Source organism: Callospermophilus lateralis, chromosome 15 (genome assembly GCF_048772815.1).
Source record: "Callospermophilus lateralis isolate mCalLat2 chromosome 15, mCalLat2.hap1, whole genome shotgun sequence".
NCBI lineage: Eukaryota > Metazoa > Chordata > Mammalia > Rodentia > Sciuridae > Callospermophilus > Callospermophilus lateralis.
In genome coordinates, this window is record NC_135319.1 from 79,644,174 (window position 1) to 79,666,029 (window position 21,856).

The 21,856-nt window shown below is 33.8% G+C and overlaps 1 protein-coding gene across 1 annotated transcript in view; it reads left to right on the top strand.

The window, feature by feature from the left end:
• Atrnl1 (attractin like 1) overlaps positions 1-21,856 on the top strand; it is a 746,572-nt gene that overhangs the window by 38,597 nt on the left and 686,119 nt on the right. Inside the window, exons 6-8 of the mRNA XM_076834523.1 lie at positions 3,894-4,068; positions 8,676-8,763; positions 13,640-13,895. Coding sequence (XP_076690638.1) covers positions 3,894-4,068; positions 8,676-8,763; positions 13,640-13,895 — 519 coding nt within the window. The remainder of the gene's footprint in view (positions 1-3,893; positions 4,069-8,675; positions 8,764-13,639; positions 13,896-21,856) is intronic.

Genomic DNA, 21,856 nt, shown 5'->3' on the forward strand with positions numbered 1-21,856 from the left:
TCCTTCTCTGTAATTTCTTCTGTTATGCTCCCCATGGATTCTAATAATGTGGTATCTTGATATGTTTGGGGCACTCTCTTCCCTTGTCTTTTCATACTGCTTTTTTGTCTTCCATTATAGCACTGTGGATCTGAGGCATTGCTGTTTTTACCCTATAGGCTTATAGTGCTCCTGTAGGGATCCAGTACCTCTCCTTTGAGGTGAAGGACAATGTTATCAGATCCCAATATAAACAGTATACACTTTAAAAACAGATGTTTGCTATTAAGATGTTTACAGTTTGGTCACAATATATACAGAAATGGTGAATTCAGTTATTATCTACAATATGCTCAGCAGGTTTGTAAAAGAGTTTACAGTTTCTGATGGTGGACAAAGTACTGAGGGCGAGGAGTAGGATGTTATGCTGAGGAGGTAGAGTTGTTATATCATTGGAAGTGTGAAAGAGAAACCTAAAGAGGAAGATTAGTAACAGGAGAAGGGAGAGGAAGTACTTTTGGGTAAACAAGTGGGAAGATATTAGAGTACATAAAACAAGCACACATATATATATTAGGAAAAAATAAACAAGTGTTAAAATAGTAGAAATTGGTGGGATAAAAGAAAAAATATACAACTTTAATATATTATATATATTTAGAGGATATTATTATATATATTTAGAGGATATTATTATATATATTTAGATGTCTCAGTCCTCAAAATCCTAATTCATGCAGAGTACTTGGTTTCACATATGTTGGGAATGTGAGTGCGGGAGAATAGAGGAGAGGAAAAAAAAATCTTTAAGGAAGAAATAGGATTGTTTTGGTTGGAGATCCGGATCTTTCCTGCTTCCCTTCTTATCCAGTTGGTGGGATCATCTGTTGTTAGCTGCCATGTCTGCCCTTAGGATGGTGAAGATAACAAGGGTGTCACTAAGCCAGGGTAGTGGCTGCTGGGGAGAGAGGTTTTGCCCCCATTGAAGATGGAGATGAAGGTGACTCAAGATGGAAGCGCCTGCTTTCTGCAGTGGGCTGTCGGGTTGTATGTGGGGGGGGGGGAGCAGCTGAGTGATGCTGTTGGACTATGAGTTCAGAGAGGAGCTCTTGTGTCCCGCAGTGTGTGGCTGTCAGCTGACTTCAGAGCCTGTGTGAAGTTCCTGGGTGCAGGCTGGCCACTGCACATAGGGGACTATCTCTGTTGCTGTAGAGTCCTAAGATTGCGGCGACAGGGGGAGCCCTATGTTGGTAGATGGGGGTCCACACGGGAGTGATGGCCGGAGTTCTTGCATGTGGGAAGCTGCCGGGTGTCCTGCATTGGAGTGGTTTTGGTGGGTGGCCAAAAGTTCTGCTTGGGTGTTGATGGTGCCCACTGGGGTACCTGGTAGTCCTGTGTGGCTAGTTGTTGGGAGACCTACTCTGATGCTTTGGCCTGGAGCCCATGGCACTGTGGCTGTGATTCCCTTGCGCGAGCAGGAATATTGCTTGCGGAGAAGCAGTGTTCTCACTATTTGAGTCCCAGGTCATGGAGCAACATAGAGTGTTGCCTCCCTCTTGCCTGCCATCTTGGATCCTCCCTTTGCAGCAGCATTTTAACAGTAAGCTTAACATGTTCAGTAAATCATGTTGTAAACAATCTACTATTATCTAGGCTTTGTTGTTCTATTTTATAAAGCACAGGCAGAGTAGATTAGTTCAAATTTTAAGGGTCCTAGCATTTTGGAAATGGTAAGTAAGCATTGGTTTAAACTTATAAGTCGCCAGCTACATTATCCCCTAACAGGAGTCAGTCTGTTCTTTGAAGCTTTGAAGTTAGGTAATGACTTCTCCTTTTATCATAGCTAGCTATTTTGGATAACTTTACTGCAGCTTCTACACCAGGACATGCTGCTTCACCTGGCCCTCTTATTTTATAGAGATAGTTTCTTTTCTTAAACTTTGTTACTACCTTCTACCAGTTCTAAACTCTTCTTTGTCGCTTCCTCACTTCTCTCAGCCTTCATGGAATTGAATAGAATTAGGGCCTTATTCTGAATCAGGCATTGGTTTAAAGGAATGTTGTGGGTGGTTTGATCTTTTCAGACCCTTAAAATTTTCTCCATATCAGCATTAAGCCTATTTGATTACCATTCCTGTGTTCACTAGAGTAGTACTTTGAGTCTTCTTCAAGAACTTTTCCTTTGTTAATCATCCACAACTTGGCTGATTAACATACGAGGCCTAGCTTTCAGTTTGTTTCAGTTTTGACATACTTTCATCATGCTGCTTCATCCTTTCTAGCTTTCAATTTAAATTAAGAAACACTAGACTCTTTCTTTTACTTGAATATTTAGAGGCCATTGTGGTATTATTAATAGACTTATTGTTGTATCAGGGAATAGGGAGGCCAGAGGGGAGGGAGAGAGATGGGAGAGTGGCTTTTTAGTGGAGCAGTCAGAACATACATAACATTTGTTAGTTAACTTGGCATTCTGACATGGGTATAGTTAGGGTGCCCCAAAACACTTTTAGTAACATTAAAGATCATTGATTACACATCACCATAACAGATATAATGAAAACAATTTGAAATATTGTATTACCAAAATGAGACATAACTATGAAGGGAGCACATAACATTGGGAAAAAATGGTACTGAAATTGACTTGCTCGATGCAGATTTGCCATAGACTTTCAGTTTGTAAAATAGGAAATATCTGCAAAGTGTAATAAAAAACAAAGTATGCCTGGAAAGTTAATTTTATTACTTTTTAAATTTTTTTTGTATATAATTTATAAAACTATGTGGATCTTATATTTTATAAAATAAGTTGAAGCTCAATGAGTTTATGTCTACTATTTAGCACATTTTAGTCACATTAGAATTCAAATAATTTGTGAGCTCACTTTTGATGAAGATATATTTTCTTCAATAGTGTTCTTTCCATTATATTTAGTTGTAGTTATTTTTCTTTTTACTTTGAGAAACACTAATTAGGCTAATGTACATTTTATAGATGAGGAAACCAGGAGTCCTGGGTAACATTATGAATATGGATTAAGATACAGTTATGTTTTCAGCTCAGTTATATTCAATTATAGTATTTGAAATTATTCTATACTAATTGATAGTTTTGGTTTTTGTATACATAATAATTTTTTTTCTTTGGGGATATGCATTGTTAATAATGAAGCTAAGCTGGGTATGGTAGCTCATGCCTGTAATCCCAGTGACTGGGGAGGCTGAGACAGGAGGATCACAAGTTTCAGGCCAGCCTTAGCAACTTAGTGAGCCCTATGCAACTTAGCGATACCTGGCCCCCAAATAAAAAGGTCTGGGGATGTGGCTCAGTAGTTAAGCGTTCCAGGTTCAATTCACAGAACCAAAAAAAAAAAAAAAAAGATGCTAAGAAAAACGTAATCTTTATATTTGTTTAATAGTTTATAACTTGCAAATACTTTCATTTTTATATTTTAAAAAATTATGGTAATCCTTGGAAGTAGATTGTAATTTTAATTTAATGGATGAAGACTCGATGAAAGGTAAACAGTTTAGCCTAAGATCACACTGCTAGTAAGTGCCAGAAATAGAATATGAGTAGATTGTTTTTCAATTTAAATTCTATTAGCATACTAAAGTAAATCTGAAATTTTATATATTTTAACAATTTTGTTTTGATTGTGTTATTTATTTAAACATCTTCATGTCTGATTTTTTTTCCCCTCTAGGCATTACATTTGCTGTTAGTAGTTTCCTTGCACATTATATTTCAGACTTTTTATTGTTATAAGTTACATTTGTTAGGATGATGAACATCAGGTTCTTAAATTCTCTTAATCTGTGCAGTCTGCTGTTTTTTATAATCTCTATCTCATTCTATAAACACAGTTCTTTGTTAATCCAGTGTGTTGTTTGATTTTTTTCTTCAATAGGTCCTGATTGCTCTTTCAATGTTCCTTCTACTGAGTCTTACTGGATTCTACCAAATGTTAAACCCTTCAGTCCTTCTGTAGGTCGGGCTTCACATAAAGCAGTTTTACATGGGAAATTTATGTGGGTGATTGGTGGATATACTTTTAACTACAGTTCTTTTCAAATGGTCCTGAAGTAAGTACTTATTTTAAGATCTTCACAAGTTTTATTTTTAAACTGGAATTGCTTTCTGTCCAAACATAAGTGGTTATTTTGTAATGCTGTGTACTTGCTGAGTGGGACTGATTTGGGACTATATGAACTGTTGTCTGCAGTTAATTATTTGTTATTGAGCATATAAGTTTGTTTTGTGTAGTTATTTCACTTTTTCTAAAACATTTTTAGTTAATTTTATGTAAGAAAATGCTACATAAAGGCGGGAGGTCCCTATGTTCAGCATAATAAATCTTGCTTTTTACTTTTCCGGAGTAAAGTGTAATTGTAGATATAAAAATACTTTTGCTTTTTTCTGTATAGTTTGTCTGAACTTTTACTTAGTTGGTACTTTATAAATGTTTGTTGGGATAACAATGCCAGCATTATAAAACAGATCATTTACTAACAGCGCATGCATGATAGTATTGTTCTTTGCGTGATTGAGTGATAAAGGGAACCACATGGATGGCAACTTTATCTGATATCCTTTAAAGCTGATTATTGTATTTAGTAAGCCCTTTAATAAACAGAATAGAAGAGGAAATACGAAGAATCATTTGATTATCAATGTCACTTTCAGTGTTGATATTTGTAATATGTAATAATTGGCATAACTTGGGCATCAACAAGTCAGAACTGGCCCTAGATGATTTATCATAATGGTGTGTACCCAATAGAATTATCGGTTTTTGCATTTAAAGATACAGGACTGCCAATTACACATGAATTTCAGAGAGACAACAAATAAAATTTTAGTGTAAGTGTGTGTGTGTGGTTATGTCCCAAATATTGTATGGTCATACTTATGCCAAAAGATTATTTGTTAATTATCTAAAATTCAGATTTAACTGGGCATCCTATATTTTATTTGCCAACCCTACCCTTTAAATATGTTAGCCCTATTAATTTTGAAGATTTAAAAATTCTGAGTATAAGAGGAGTTTGCTTTAAAACAATGATTGAGTGTGAATAGAATTAAAGTATAAAATAAATTCTGGAGAGAGAGGAAGAGTTGTAGTAAGTATTTAAATTAAAAATTAGAATTCTGTAGCACAATACATGAAGAATAAAATACAGCTAAAAATCTTGAGAGTTGCTGGGATAAAAATGAATTGTTAAGATATGAAATGACCCAAAGAAAATAGTGAGATTTAAATGTGGAAACTAAAAGGAAATGAACTATGATTTTTTAAAAAATGAAATGCCTACAAAATAGTTTAAACTTTAAATTAAAATTGTGTTATTCCCAAAGTTGAGTTATGATGACAACAAAGTTGTCAAAGGAACATTGAAATCTTACATGTTCTATGCAAGTTGAATAGAGTGTTTCAAATTAAGTGATGAATATTATGATATTCTCTTAAACTTGTATATTTACCATTTGAACCAGAGAGTTTAACTTTTTTGTATGTGTATATAATCTGGTTCTTGTGGTTACAGTGTTTATATTATCTCTATGTACATGTAAAGATATAAACAATAAATATATATAAGCATATACATATATATCTAAGCTTATATGGTTATAAGCTATGAATATCAGATTAGAAATAAATTTGTTGCTCTTTTTTCAGGTTAGAGAATATTTTTCATCATTCTGAATATAGTTCAAGTGTAGGTAAGGATATTTAAAAAGCTTTTAGAAGTGATAGTGTCAGTTATAATTTGATTTATTTTCTGGAGGAGACTTTTTTTGGGGGGTGCTAGGCATTAAACCTAGGGCTCTATATATGCTTGCCACACATTGCCACTGAACTATATACCCCAGCCCTAGAGTAGAATTTAATTGGGGTATAGATGTTACATTTAAGACAAAAGCATTCTGTAAATAATGTTAAAGTTCTGTATAGTGTATATTGAAATAAAAAGATACTATTTTAAAGAATACCTATTTATTAACATTAATGAAAATTGACATGTATTCCTGAGCATAACACACTTTTGAATATTTACCATGTACTTGGTACTTGGGATGTATTAGTGCATATAAGTGTCCTTATCTTTGTGAAGTTAATGAGGAAAGACTGGCAATGAAAAGATAAATCTACTTATTGAACTAAATTATGTACATGCAAATATATACATAGCTAGATAGAGAGGTAGGTAGATAGCAGGATGAGTTAATCTGGAATGCCACAGAGGAGGGATCACAATTGTAAATATAGCGGTCAAAGTAGGCTTCATGAGAAAGGTGAAAACTAGGTAAGGTCTTGGAGGAGGTCAGAGTATTGGCACTGCAGTAATTTGTAGGTGCAAAAAGGAGCCAGACCTGGGCCTCAAGGAAGGAGCTTTTTGAAGTATTTGAAAAGGAAAAAGGAGGCCATGTGATTGGTGTATGTGAGAGGGGAACATGAAATTAGGATAATGGCAGAGATAGATCATGTAGGTTGTTTTAGTTTTTTTGGGAGGGTTTTTTGTTGTGTGTGGGTTTTGTGTGTTGCCTTAAGCTTTGAAATAGAGTCATGGTAGCCACACACAACGGCTTCTAAATATTCAAGTGAAAGGAAGAGTCTCCTGTCTCTTGATTTAAATTGAAAGCTAGAAAGGATGAAGCAGCATGATGAAGGTATGTCAAAACTGAAACAGACTGAAAGCTAGACCTTGTATGCTAGTCAGCCAAGTTGTGAATACAATGGAAAAGTTCTTGAAGAAGACTCAAAGTGCTACTCTAGTGAACACAGGAATGGTAATCAAATAGGCTTAATGCTGATATAGAGAAAATTTTAGGGATCTGAAGAGATCAAACCACCCATAACATTACATTCTTTTATTCTCAACTGTTGAGAATTCATGAGATTTTGGAGAAAGAGTAGAAAGTGGGATTCAGTTAAAATGGAATTATTAAAGGAATGAGTTTTAAAGAAGACAATGAAGAACTGAGTCTGAGACTCCATATCATTGGAAGATTGGGGATAAGAGGAGAACTCAGCAAAGGACTGAGAGAAGTGACCAGTGAGATGGGAAAACCAAAAGAATGCAGTGTCTTTGAATGCAAGGGCAAGAGTACAGGTGGACCTCGGAGTAACTAAAGGTGTCAAATGCTGATGATAAACCAGGTCAGAGAAAATGAGGACAGAAAAGTGACTGTGGATTGGACATGAGGAAGTTGAATTTACCAAAAACAGTTTTCTCTGCAGTGGTGGGCCTGACTAGAGTTAGTTTAAGAGAGAATGGAAAGATAGGTGTGGGGGGGACAATAAAGGAATGGGGTAGCATAAAAGTAGGGTGGTAGCTTGAAGGGTGAGTGAAGTCAAGTGATTTTTTTTTAAAAAATAACAATATTTATATGCTGATGGCAATGATCTAGTAAGACAAAGGGTGATGTAGGGAAGAGATGAGGGGACTCCTGGAGTGTTGTGGGATTTATGCACAAGAAACAAGAATAGCTCATTTATAGCAGGGATCAGTGAGTTGGGGCCCAGGGCCTGAGACCTAGGAAAGGATTTTTTTTTTTTTTTTTGCATTTTAATAGGTTGTAAAACATATTCTATGAAACCCTGATATTTTAGGCCTGCAATCCCTAAAATATTTGTTGTCTGATTCTTCATGGAAATAGTTTGCCAAGCAATAACTTTCAGGAACAATGGGAAGCAGCATGTTGGCTGCAGATGCTGATAGGCAGGTAGATTTGGTGGTAAGTCTCTGTGGGAGCTATATTTTGGCATATTTTGTAATTTATGTCTTAGCTTGTAATTCAAACTAGGAAACAATGCTGAAAATCATTTTGGTAACCTTTCTTGTGAAGGGACAGTTTTTTGCTTTGCCTGATGAGTTGGAGGCAGAGAAGTGGGAGAGAACAGTTTATACTGATCTTTTTGAAGGAATACCCTGTTTCTTGGCTTGGTGCTTCCTCTCATATGTGTTGGCAAATCAAAATTTGAGGGTAAGCCAGGTACGGTGGCACATGCCTATAATCCCTGCTACTTGGGGAGTTGAAAAGGGAAGTTTGAAGCCAGCCTGGGCAACTAAGCAAGACCCTGACTCAGAATTTAAAAAAAGGAAATGTAGCAGCTCAGTGGTAGAAAACTTCTGAGTTAAACTGCCAGTACCACCAAAAAAAAAAAAAAAAAAAGTTTGAGTTTATACTACTGTACTTATTTTACAGAATTCAAAAAGTTATCAGTGAGCAAAGTATATTTTTGCAAGGAAATATATGCTTCTTGGTTAATTCATAAGCTAAGTTAAGCATATATGAAGAGTAATGTGAATTTCTAAAGTAAATGCCTATTGTAAAAATGGAATTTTCATGTACTTCCAAGAAAGCTGGCTTTTTAAATTTAAAAATATAGAATAACTTACTATTTTTTAGGTTAATTGGTTGAAATTGCTAAAGGTAATTAGACAACTTAATTCTAGTATTGAATATTCTACTCAAATTTATATACATTTAAGTGAATGAATCTAATTTAGAGTAGGTATTTCTTGACTGAAGTTTTTATTAAATATTTTTAATATGGCATTTGAAATTATGAGTTTACTGTAATTATTTTTTAGTTTTATGAGAATTTAGATACAAATGAAGAAAAGCATATGCAAGTCATAAAACTGAAAATCAATAAGAAGTTATTTTATTTTCTTATTTTTAGTTACAATTTAGAAAGCAGTATATGGAATGTAGGAACTCTGTCAAGGGGACCTCTTCAGAGATATGGACATTCTCTCGCTTTATATCAGGTATGGCTCTGCTTTTTGGGTTAATTTTTTTTTTCTCAGAATTTACCTTAGAGTAGAAAGTCTCAAATTTCAGATTTATTTAAAATATCTAATGAGGATAGTAGAATCATAATGGATCACAATTATTTAAGATGTCTTGGACTTATATTATTTTAGGAAAAGAGTAGATTTTTAATACATTTGAACATGTAAAGAAATAAGGATTGAGTTTTATACATGGCTTTATGTCTAATCTTAAGATTAATCACTTTTTAAAAATTGTGGTAGAATACATAAAACATAAAGTTGGCTATTTTAAGTATTTTGAAATGTAGAGTGGTATTAAGTACATTCACATCATTGTGTAACTATCACCATCATTGTCTCTAGCACTTTATTCATCTTGCAAAATTGAAGCAATAACTCTTCATTCTCCCCTTCCCCCAACCCTTAGAAACTAGCAGTCTACTTTGTGTCTGTGTCAATTTGACTATTTCAGGTACCTCATGCAAGTGGAAATACATAGCATTTATCCTTTTGTTATTGGCTTATTTCCTTGAACATAATCTCTTCAGCATTTATCCATGCTGTAGTGTGTATCAGAATGCCCTTTTAAAAAACTGAATAATATTTTGATATATGTATATATAATAATACTAATATATATGTATATATATACATATATACACACATACACATGTGCACACACATATACGTACATATAACAACCACATTTTAAAATTCATCTGTATGTTGATAAACTTTTAGATTGCTCCCATTTGTTGACTTTTGAGATTAAGATATGTGTACCTACAACTGAGTCTCTGCTTTCGGTACTTCTGGGTGTATGCCCAGAAGTGGAATTCCTGGATCACATGGTAATTCTTTCAGGTAACTTTTTCAGGAATTGCCATATTGTTTTCTACAGTGGCTGCACATTTTACATTCCCACCAGCAGTGAACATGGGTTCCAGTTTGTCCACAGCTTTCATAACACTTAATATTTTCCAGTTTTGTTTTTTAATAATAGGTTCCTTAATGAGTACAAAGTGTTATCTCTTTGTGCTTTTGAATAACGGTGATGTTGTGTAGTTTTTAAGAGCTTATTGATCATTTATGTATCTTCTTTGAGAAAAAAAGATATATAAATATAAATTCAAGTCTTTTGCAATTTTTTAATAAATATTTTTTGTCCTTTAGTTTTAGGAGTTTTTCTTATGATATTAACCCCTTAACAGATATGATTTGCAAATAGTTTCTCCTCTCCTGTGATATGTCTTTTTGCTCTGTTGACAGTGTCCTTTGATGCATTTTTTTTAATGGTGCTGGGATTTGAACTCAGGGCTTTGTCCATGCTGAGCATATTCTTTACCACTGAGCTATATCTTTTTTTTTAATATATATATGTTTTTTTAGTTTTCGGTGGACACAACATCTTTATTTTATTTTTATGTGGTGCTGAGGATCGAACCCAGTGCCCCACGCATGCCACGTGAGCGCGCTACCGCTTGAGCCACATCCCCAGCCCACTGAGCTATATCTTTAACTTAGTTTTGTGATTTTGATGTAGTTTAATTTATCTATTTTTTTCTTTTTGTGTGATATAAAATAAATCTTTGCCAAATCCAGCATATTAAGATTTTTCTTCAAGAGTTTTAAAATTTTTATTCTTATATTTAGGTCTTCATTTCATTATGAGTTAATTTTGTGTGTGGTATTAGAAAGGATCTAGTTTCATTTCTGTGTGTGTGAGTAGCTGGTTTTCTTAGCATCATTTGTTGAAAAGAATATTCTTTTCTCTTTAAATGGTCTTGGCACCCTGGTCAAAAATCATTTGACCATATATGTGGGGGCTTATTTTTGGGCCCTTTATTCTCTTCTTTGATACATGTTTGTCTTGATGCTAGTACTACACTGTTTTAATTACCATAGCTTTGTAGTAAGTTTTAAAGTCAGAAATTATTGAGACTTCCAAGTTGTTTTTGTGTTTTCAAGATTGTGCTTTAGTTATTTAGGATCCCTTAAAAATATCATGTAAATTTTGGGGTAGAGTATTATACCAATAAAAAATATTAGTATCTTCATAGAGGTTGCTTTTGAATCATTTGTTTTTATATATTTGTGGGATTCATGAATTTAACATGATTAATATGACAAGATACTTTTCTGGCTTCTATTTTGAACTGGAAAAGATATGTTTTGTGGTCTTTGATTAGGCCTTTCAGTTCAGAATTAATTTTTTCTGTGCTTAGGCAAAATTTTTGAAAAATACGGGAGTAGTATAAAAAACAAAGTACTATTTTTTCTATGCATGTTTTTAAAATAAAATATTACTTTATATGTATGTTTATTATATATATTTATATACATACATACATATATATGTCTCTTTGTCTTCGTTTAGTTCTGTGTTTTGGTTTTTGGTTTTTGCATTATTTCCTTTTTGTAACAGCTTTACTGAAATAATTGATATACCATATAATTCGCTTTTAAATATAAAATTCAGTGACTTTAGTATATTCAGAGTTGTGCAAACATCTCGTGTAGATTTGTGTAATGTCTCAGTTAACTTGTGTAATCAATTTCATAACATTTTTATCACTTCAAAAAGCAACCTTATACCCTTTAACTGTTCCCTCTATTTGTTCATTCTCCATAGTCTTTAAGCAATCATAAATCTTTTTTCTATTTCTAGAGATTAGTCTATTGTGCATTTTATATGAATGATATCATATACCATGTGACTTATGATTGGCATGTTTTACTTTGCATGATAATTTGCAAGGTTTAACGGTATTGTAGCATATATATCAGTACTTTGTTACTTTTTATTACTGAATAATATTTCCCTGTATGAAAATATCACATTTTGTATATCCATTCATTAGTTGATGGACATTTAGATATCAGATATATGAATATTCCCTGTATCAGATATATGACTATTTTCTCCAATTGTGTGAATTGTTTTCATTATCTTGATGGTGTTATTTGACTGCAAAAGGGTTTTATTTTGATAAAGTCCAATTATGTTTCTCTTTTTTAGTAGTTGTTTGTGATTTTGTTATCATATCAACCTATTGTCAAATCCCAGGTCATAAAGATTTTGTTCTTTTGAGAGTTTTATAGTTTTGGTTCTTAAATTTAATTCTTTCATACATTTAGGGTTAAGTTTTTTTTTTTTTTTTTTTAAATATGGTGGCCATTAAGGGTTCAGCTTCATTCATTTTTATGTGGCTTTCTATTTTCCTAGCATTATTTGTTGAAGGTACTGTTCCTTCCCCTTTGAATGGTCTTGGCCTTCTTGTCAAAAATCAGCCAGGCACAGATTTATCAGTTTATTTCTGGACTTTCAGTTCTGTTCCATTTATTTATGCCAATACCACATTATCTTGATTACTTTTGCTTTTATAAGTTTCCAGGAAGTGTGAGTCCTCCAATTTTGTTCTTTTACAGGATTATTGTTCCATATCTTTTGCAATTCCATAAGAATTTTAGAATCAATTTGTCGATTTCTATGAAGAAGGCAGCTGAAGTTTGGACAGGACTTGTGTGTTAGATCTGTAGATAGATTTGGAGAGTATTGTTATCTTAATGCTAAATCTTCTGATCCCTAAACATTGAATATATTTCTGTTTATTTAGATCTTTTAAAAGTTGTTCACTAAATTTTTGTAACTTTTGAAGTTTAGAAATTGTTTTGTTAAATTTATTCCTAAGTATTTTTCTAAAATTTACACTGTTACGAATGGGATTGTTTTCCTTATTTTATTTTTTGCATGGTTCACTGCAAACATAGAGAAATACAATATATTTTTATAATTGATCTTATATCCTGCAATATAATTAGTTAGCTCTTTTCATTTTTTAGGATTCATACATATGAGATCATAACATCTGCAGATAGAAATTTTGCTTTTCAAATTTCAGTTCTAATCTGGATGCCTGTAGTAGTTTTCCCCTGTTTGTCCTAGCTATGACTATTGTCCAGCACTTGTTGAGTAGAAGTAGTAAAAAATGGGCCTCTTAATGCAAAGCGTCAGTATTTCACCATTCAGCATAAATTTTGCTGTGTTTTCCTTAGTATTTCACCATTCAGCATAAATTTTGCTGTGTTTTCCTTAGATTCCCTTTATCAGATTGAATAAGTTTCCTTCTATTTTATTCCTAGTTTGTTGAAATAGTGATGATTTATATGTCATTTATATGTAAGTGAAATTGTTTATAAGTGCTGTAAAAATTACCATGAGTGAATCGAAGGTATGAATATTTTCCAATAGTCATGAGAAAATGTTAATGAAAGTGTATTCTACATTATGTACAAATGTGATCTTTTTTGGTGAATAGTACTCAGTGTAAACAGTGAATAATCGAGAAGAGAATACAGCAGTACAAATAGATGGTAAAATTCAAGTTTAATAAGTGGGGGTTCTGATCATTCAAAGCTTCCAAGACTGAGTAATGAAATGAACAACTTAGTATGTTACTTTCCTGTTGTATGTGAGGAATAAATTATTCTTAGTTATAGAGCTAATATACCCTTAATTTTAAGGTTCTGATCAGTTGGCTGCATTTTTCATTCTGAGAACTTTGAACTTAATTATCCTGTGGGATAATTTAAAATATGGTTAATTGATCACATAGTACAACCATTTAAAATAAAATGCCTTAAAGTAATTTTTCAAAAGCAAGATACATACCCTCCTTTTGTGTGTGAAAACTTTAGTTATCATTATTTGTGTGTTCCTCACTTGACGTTTTACAAATAATAACTATGCCTTATAGATGTGTGAATAGTTAATAAAATGTAATGTTTAATTGTAGTCTTTGTTTTTAATTAATGTGTATTGCTGAGACTTATCTATTTTGTCTATTAACATATGTATTTTAATTTACAGGAAAACATCTTTATGTATGGAGGCAGAATTGAAACAAATGATGGCAATGTCACAGATGAATTATGGGTTTTTAACATACCTAGTCAGTCATGGAGTACAAAAACTCCCACCGTTCTTGGACATGGTCAGCAGTATGCTGTGGAGGGACATTCAGCACATATTATGGAGCTGGATAGTAAAGATGTTGTCATGATCATAATATTTGGATATTCTGCAATATATGGTTATACAAGCAGCATACAGGAATACCATATCTGTGAGTTTCTTTAAAAATGTAATTTTTTTATTGGTTGAGAATATTATTATTTTAAATAAAATCTTCACATGAATTTAGTCAAAATGATGATTTGAGATTGGAATTATAAGCTGAGAATTAATGGTTTTTTAAATATAACCTTTTTAATTATTTTAGATTTTGTTCTTTACTATTTTAGTTTATCTTCTTAGCCAAATGAGGAAAGTTGTTACACACTATTCTAATTTCCCAAAATCTCAAAATATTTTTAAATATGAGAGATCCCAGTAGATGGTGCTATTTCCTTGGATTTTATATATGAACAGAGAATGAAAGTAGCCTAATCTTTTTACTATGCATTTCATGATTTCAGGACTTTTCATTTTTCAGCCCTCTGTTCCTAATCTTATTGCTATATCTGTATGTATATATTACTCCTTTAAAGTAAGCTTCCCAAGTATACTGTGCTGGTTTCTTAGAGATTATTATCAGGTCTATGAAGGTGACTAGGACAATCTTCATGTGACTTTCTGTACTTATAAACCTAGTTTTTTTTTTTTTTTTTTTTTTTTTTGCTTTTCTGTTTTCTATTGCAATTTTTATGGCATTTTCAAGCAGTGGTAACCTTTTTTTAAAAAATGTTTTTAAATTTGTTTACAAATATGTACCCTATGGTTGCTATTTAGGTTCAGAACATACTCCATTTCTGATTCTAGCCAGTGTAATGAACCTCAAGTACTTGAATTTTTTTTTTTTTTGTACAAATGTATCTGATTAAAGAGTTTCTGTGCAGTGTTAGAACACTCATTTGCAGGCTTCTGTTGTGCTCAAAGGAAGACTCCTCTTCCCAGTTTCCCCTGAAGTTCTTTTAGGTGATGACTGTTTTACTTCTGTGTCCTCAGTGCAGTTGGGTTGAAAGTGGGGAATGTATTCTTCTTAGTCTCTCTTATCATTTCCACTCTGTTCTCAATCTCTCCTCCTGTAAATCAGCTGGCTTTGAATCTTGTGTTGCCAGGCTCTAAACCTTTTTCTTTCTGTCTTTCTTTCTTTCTTTCTTTTTTTAAGTTGTAGATGGACAGAATACCTTTGTTTTATTTATTTATTTACTACTGAGTATTGAACCCAGTGCCTCACACATGCTAGGCAAACGCTCTACCACTGAGCCCCAACCCCAACCCCTTACTTTGCCTTTTTGCACTCATCTTTTGCTTCTCAGATCACTTTGTTTTATATCTTGAAGAATCGAGTTTCTGGCTCACTGTCACTCTGTCCAGCATATATAAATCAAATATTTTTATGATTTAAAAATATCCACATAAATATTTCTTCCAATAGTCTCTTACTTTATTGATCTCTATCCTAAAGCTCTTTTTTTTTTTTTTCCATTCTACTTGATCCATTTTTTTTTCCCCTATGCCATACTCTTGACCTTGTCATTCCAGAACCTACAGGTCCCATGCTGTCTACTTCAGATGTCTTTCCTTTCAAACACTACCAGCTTCCCCCTTCTAGCACTCACAGTCTTACAGGTTTTGGGCCTTTCTAGAACCTTTAGTCCATGAGCCTCTTCTCACTTTTTCCACTTTCTCAAGTTGGCCCTTCACAATGTCTGAAAGTCTTTTTAGTCTACTTTGGTCACCCAACTCTTCTGGAGATATACACATTTTCCTTTCTCTTCAAACTTCCAGCATTTTCTTCTTTATCACCACTTTCAGCTAATGATTTTACTTCCTAAGTACTGAGAAAATAGAAGTAATCAAAAGAGAACCTGTACTTATGGGAGTGTGTTGGAGTGTAAAGATTAATAAGCAGAGCTGCATTGCCTGAGCTTGCTTATATTATTGTCATGACAGGCTCATGATGACCCTGAAGCAAACACAGTTGAGTTACTCTGATTTTTCAAGTGAGCCTGGGAGTTGAGTTGTTAGTCGAGAATTACAGCCAGGTGCAGTGGCGCACACCTGTAATCCCAGTGGCTCAGGAGGCTGAGACAGGAGAATCTTGAGTTCAAAGCCAGCCTCAGCAACTGTGAGGCGCTAAGCAATTCAGTGAAACCCTGTCTTTAAATAAAATACAAAATAGGGCTAGAGATGTGGCTCAGTGGTCGAGTACCCCTGAGTTCAATTTCCAGTATCCCACTCCCCCCAAAAATTACAAACTTTTTTCAGAGAAGGGCTGTTTTGTTTTCTGATATACTGTATTTTGGTTTTATTATGGTATTTAAGGAATATTGTAGGTATTAGTTCTACTTTTTTGTAATGTAGTGAAATTTATGTGTGGCTCAATTTTCATAAATATTCCATAGGTTCTTGAAAAGTAGGCAAATCCTGTAACATCATGCAGGTCAATAGGTACATACGTAATGTACTTTATTGCTTATATTGTATAGGTTCTGTAATACTTTTTGTGCTTGATCTTTTTCTGAAAGTCTTAAAATATTAGCCTATTTCTGTCTGTTTCTCCTTGTATGTTCTTTAATTTATGCTTTATTGAAGTTGGTGTTATCTACAGATATTAATAACTTATGTGTTTATTGTGAATTGTATCCTGTTGCGTTTTGATGTGATTTTCTTGCTTAATGCTTTTTGATCTGAGTTCTGGTATATCTGATATTCATATAATGCCCCTGCTTTGTCAGTCTTTTCTTGGTGTACCTTTGTCCATTCCTTTACTAATATGTCTACTATTTAGTGCTTCAGAATCACTTTGTTTTATTAAATTTATGTCTCATATACAGAAAAGTTAGATTTTACTTTGTAATTTCTATCTGTTTTTAGTGTATTTTTTGTACATTTTATAGTTTTAAAAGTCACTGCTTGCTTTCTCTTTGTTTTTAATTATAGGTCTTATCTTTAGCCTCCCCTGCTTCTGTTGGATAAGTGTGGTAATTTGGTAGTTCTGCCACCACGGTTTTCTCCACTGTTTCTCATCTTCCTTTCTACATCGTTGTGGCATCCTTATCTAGCTGTCTTGGTTTCCCTTACTTTTTTGCATACTTAATCTAGAATTTGTAGGGTTTTATTGTTTTTTTTTTTTAATTTTTATGCTCCTGGTTTCTCTGGAAATATAATTTTCTTTATATTTCACCCTACCCGTCTCCCTCACATTTTCCTTTTGCTTTATATGTCTTCCCTGAGGAGAATGGAAGGATTCAGATCTAAACTATCATCAGGCTTGTTAAGTTGCTGAGGTTGCCCTTGAACTTGAGATCCTTCTGCTTCAGCCTCCTGAGTCACAGGGATTATAGGTGTGTGCCTACCATGTCCAGGAACTTTTGTTGAAGTTTTAAAAGTAAATTCTTAACTAAATCTAAAGTCAGTCAGTACTTTCACTCTTTGTGCAGCTTCCACTTTACTGTTTTAATTGTTTTCAAACACAAATTACATTATCATCATCATTCAATACTAAGAGTAATCAAATTTTTTTTTGTAAAGGGTTAGATGGCTTTGTGGGTCATGCTGCTGAACTCTGCTGGTCCAGCATGAAAGAAGCCACAGACAGCACATAAACAAAGAGCATGATTATTCTCATAAGATATTAAAGTTGCCTGATTTGGCCTTGGGCTTTGCTTTACTTCCCCTGAGCCTGAGATAGAGCATATGCTTCTAGGTTCCTAGCAACCCTTGTCTAATTTAAATTAAATTTTGTTATGTGGTATTTTTGGACATTGTATGTTCTAGTTCATGGCCCAGAATTCTCAGGGGCAGCATATTTTTCCTCCATGTGGAACCAAGGGTGAAACAGATTATGTCTGTCTGCCTCTGCAGAGCAGATTTTAAAATCCTTGCATTTTTCATTGAGAGTGTAACTCTTCAGGGATCCAGTCAAAGCTCTCGAATCCAGTACCTGCATGGGCCCTCCGAATCTGTAGGCCACCTGATTGCTATATGCCTTCTTTACTGAATGTCATTTGCAATTCACAGAATACATTTTCAGGCTTTTCATGTTTCCTTTACTGAATGACAGTCTCTTACAGCCATGAGAAATAGTCAACATAACATTGTCTAGAGATGGTTAGGAAGGCACAATAGATCTATTCTAACCTGCCATGAATGATGTTGACAGGTTGTTACCTGAGCGATTTATTTTTGGATAATCTGATAACAGAATGGCAATTTAAAGATGTTGTCAGAATAATTAAGTTTACTATACCATAGAAAAGTGCTGCTTTAGGGGATGGTACTATACTAAAGTAGGGTTACTTCAAATGTACGTAATGGGATAATTTGTCATTTTATTTATATGGTAAGTGCTTATTATACAGAGATATCCTTTTATCCTGTTTTTAGCAGGAGCTACTATATTGTGATGTTAAATTATTTTATCCTATTTTTCCTGACTGATTTTAATGGTATCAGCTACTCCAAAGTAAGTTGGATTTACTTTTAAATATCTTTATATGTTTAAAGCATCAAGAAAGCTAAGAACATAATTATTTTTGTATTAAAGAAGGATATTTTAATCAGCATTGTAGTATATGTAATGAAAAGAAAACTGAAATTATTGCTGAGTAATTCATGAAAACTGGTATTTTACTTGACAGAAATTTACTCTGGATGATACTCTAAGGATAATGATCTCACTATTATGAAGCAATTTTAGAGAGGGATAAACTTACAGTTAACATACCCCAAAATGATCACTTATTCAACTTTTAATAATACTGTAAATAATTGTGAAGTTTATCAGTTTTATACTTTGTATTATGAATTGCCTTTGAGATTTTGTCATAATTATTTCCAGAATATAGGAACCATCTAAGTACTTTATCTTCAATTATCTTAATGTGAGCATTAAACATTAACATTAAAAAATCCAAGATACTAGAAAATACTTCTTGACTGTTGAGACTGTGACTCTCAGTGGCTGTCTGTTAATAATTGACCTTACTGTTTCATGAGGATTAGGGTACCTATCTAGTTCAGGAGTACCTTCAAACATTGGGTTGACTTTGTAGCATAGAGGAATAAACATCTGGCTCCACCTGCTGTCAGACTTAGTGGGTAATGCACCTCAGTAAATGATGCATTGGGCATTTTCCCCTACCTTTGCAGAAATGATTTCTAGCAGAGCAATATAGATAATCCAGTAACCATAAGTACATATAACGTGTGATGTGTTAGAAGATAATAGGCTTTTACAAAATAGCACAAGATAAGGAGATTGAAAATACTGAGAGTTTGAGGTGGTTATGTTTTTAAAAGGAAGGCAGGCCAGGTCTCAATGAGAAGGTGAATTTTGAGCAAAGAATTGGAGGAAGTGAAGGCGTTTGCTGTGTGGATATCTGGGGGGAAGAGTGTTTCTTGAAAACAGGGACAGCTAGTCAAAAGACCAGTAAGTAAGAGTATGTGGAGCAGGTTCAAGGAATAGCAAGGAGTCTGGAGAAGAGTGAGTGCATGGGAATAAAAATTAAGAGGAAGGTGGAGAACTAATAAGGAGCCAGATCACCAGGTTTTGGTATGGACTTGGTCTTTCATCTCAGTGTAATGGGGAGACATTGCAGGATTTTGAGCACAGCGGTGAGATCAGTTTTTTAAAATTTATTTATTTATTCGTTCTAATTTGTTATGCATGACAGCAGAATGCATTTCAATTAATAGTACACATATGGAACATAATTTTCATCTCTCTGGTTCTACACAAATAGAATCACACCATTTGTGTCTTCATACATGTACCTAGGTGTAATGATGTTCATCTCATTCCTCCATCTTTCCTACCTCCTCCCTCCTCTTTGGCCTATCCAAAGTTCCTCCATTCATCCCATGCTCCCCGACCCCATTATGGATCAGCATCCACTTATCAGAGAAAACATTCAGCCTTTGATTTTTTGTGATTGGCTTACTTCACTTAGCATGATGTTCTCCAGCTCCATCCATTTACCTGCAATTGCTATGATTTTGTTCTCTTTTAATGCTGAGTAATAATATTCCATTGTGTATATATACCACAATTCCTTTATCCATTCATCTATTGCAGGGCATATAGGTCAATTCCATAATTTAGCTATTGTGAATTGTGCTGCTATAAACATTGATGGCTTTGTTACTGCAGTACGCTGTTTTTAAGTCCTTTGGGTATAAACCGAGGAGTGATAACTTGGACTGGAACCACCATTTGATCCAGCTTTCTAAGGAATCTCCATACTGCTTTCCAGGTTGGTTGGACCAATTTGCAGTCCCACCAGCAGTGTATGAGTGTGCCTTTTCCCCAAGGTCCTTGCCAACACTTACGTTGCTTGTATTCTTCATAACTGTCATTCTGACTGGAGTAAGATTAAATCTTAGTTTTTATTTGCATTTCTCTAATTGCTAGAGATGTTGAACATTTTCATATATTTGTTGATGGAATATATATCATCTTCTGAGACGTGTCTGTTCAGTTCAGCCCATTTATTGATTGGGTTGTTTTTGAGTTTTATTTTTGAGTTGTTGATTTTTTTTTTTTTTTTTTTTTTTTTTAGTTTTTGTTAAGTTTTTTGAGTTCTCTATATCTCCTGCAGATTAGTACTCTGATGTGCATGTGGTAGAAATCTGCCCCCATTCTGTAGGCTCTCTCTTTACCTCACTGATTGTTTTTTTTTGCTGAGAAGAAGCTTTTCAGTTTGAATCCATCCCATTTATTGATTATTGATTTTATTTCTTGAACAAGAGGAGTCTTGTTAAGGAATTTGGGGCCTAATATGACATGATGAAGATTTGGGCCTATTTTTTTTTCTTTTGTTAGGCACAGGGTCTCTGGTCTAATTCCTAGGTCCTTCATCTACTTTGAGTTGAGTTTTGTGCAGGGTGAGAGATAGAGGCTTAATTTCATTTTGCTGCATATTGATTTCCAGTTCTCCAAGCACCATTTGTTGAAGAGGCTGCCTTTTCTCCAATGTATATTTTAGGCACTGTGGTCTAGTATGAGATAACTGTATTTATGTGGGTTAGTCTCTGTGTCCTCTATTCTGTATCATTAATCTAGAAGTCTATTTTGGTGTCAGTACCATGCTGTTTTTGTTACTATAGCTCTGTAGTATAGTTCAAGTTCTAGTATAGTGATGCCACCTGCTTCATTCTTCTTGCTAAGGATTGCTTTAGCTATTCCAGGTCTCTTATTTTTTCCAGATGAATTTTATGATTGCTTTTTCTATTTCTATGAGGAATGTCATTGGGATTTTGATTGGAATTGCATTAAATCTTTATAATGCTTTTGGTAGTATGGTCATTTTGATAATATTAATTCTGCCTATCTAGACCATAAAAAGTGCATATTCAAAATGAATAGAGAACTAAATAACATTTATAAATACAAATGAACAGAGGTTCAAAAGAACTAAGTCTGTAGAGCAAGGGAAGGAAAGATAGGACTGTCCCTGGCAGTGTGGGGAAACAGTAACTAAAACAGGGTTTTTTTCATCTTCTAAGGTCTTCTTTAATTTTTTAAAATTTTTTCTTCAGTGTTCTGTAGTTGAAAGTAGAGGTCTTGGGGCTGAGGTTGTGGCTTGCATGTGCGAGACCCTGGGTTCGATCCTCATCACCACATAAAAATAAATAAAAAAAAATAAAGTTATTGCGTCCAAGTACTAAAAAATAATTTTTTTTTTAAAAGAAAGTAGAGGTCTTTCACTTCTTTTGTTAAATTGATTCGGTAGTTTTCCTAGTTTTTCTTTCAAAGGATTCATCAGTGATGTACAGAAATGCCTTTAATTTATGGTTGTTGATTTTATATCCTGCTACTTTGCTGAATTCATTTATTAGTTCTAGAAAATTTTTGGTGGAAGTTTTAAGATCCTCTAAGTATAGAATTGTGTCATCAGCAAATAATGATAGTTTGAATGCTTTTTTTTCCCTATCTGTATCCCTTTAATTTCTTTCCTCTAATTGCTGTGGCTAGAGTTGCAAGGACTATGTTAAATAGAAGTGATGAAAGAGGACGCCCCTGTTTTGTTCCACTTTTTAGAGGGAATGCTTCTGATTTCACTCCATTTTGAATGATGT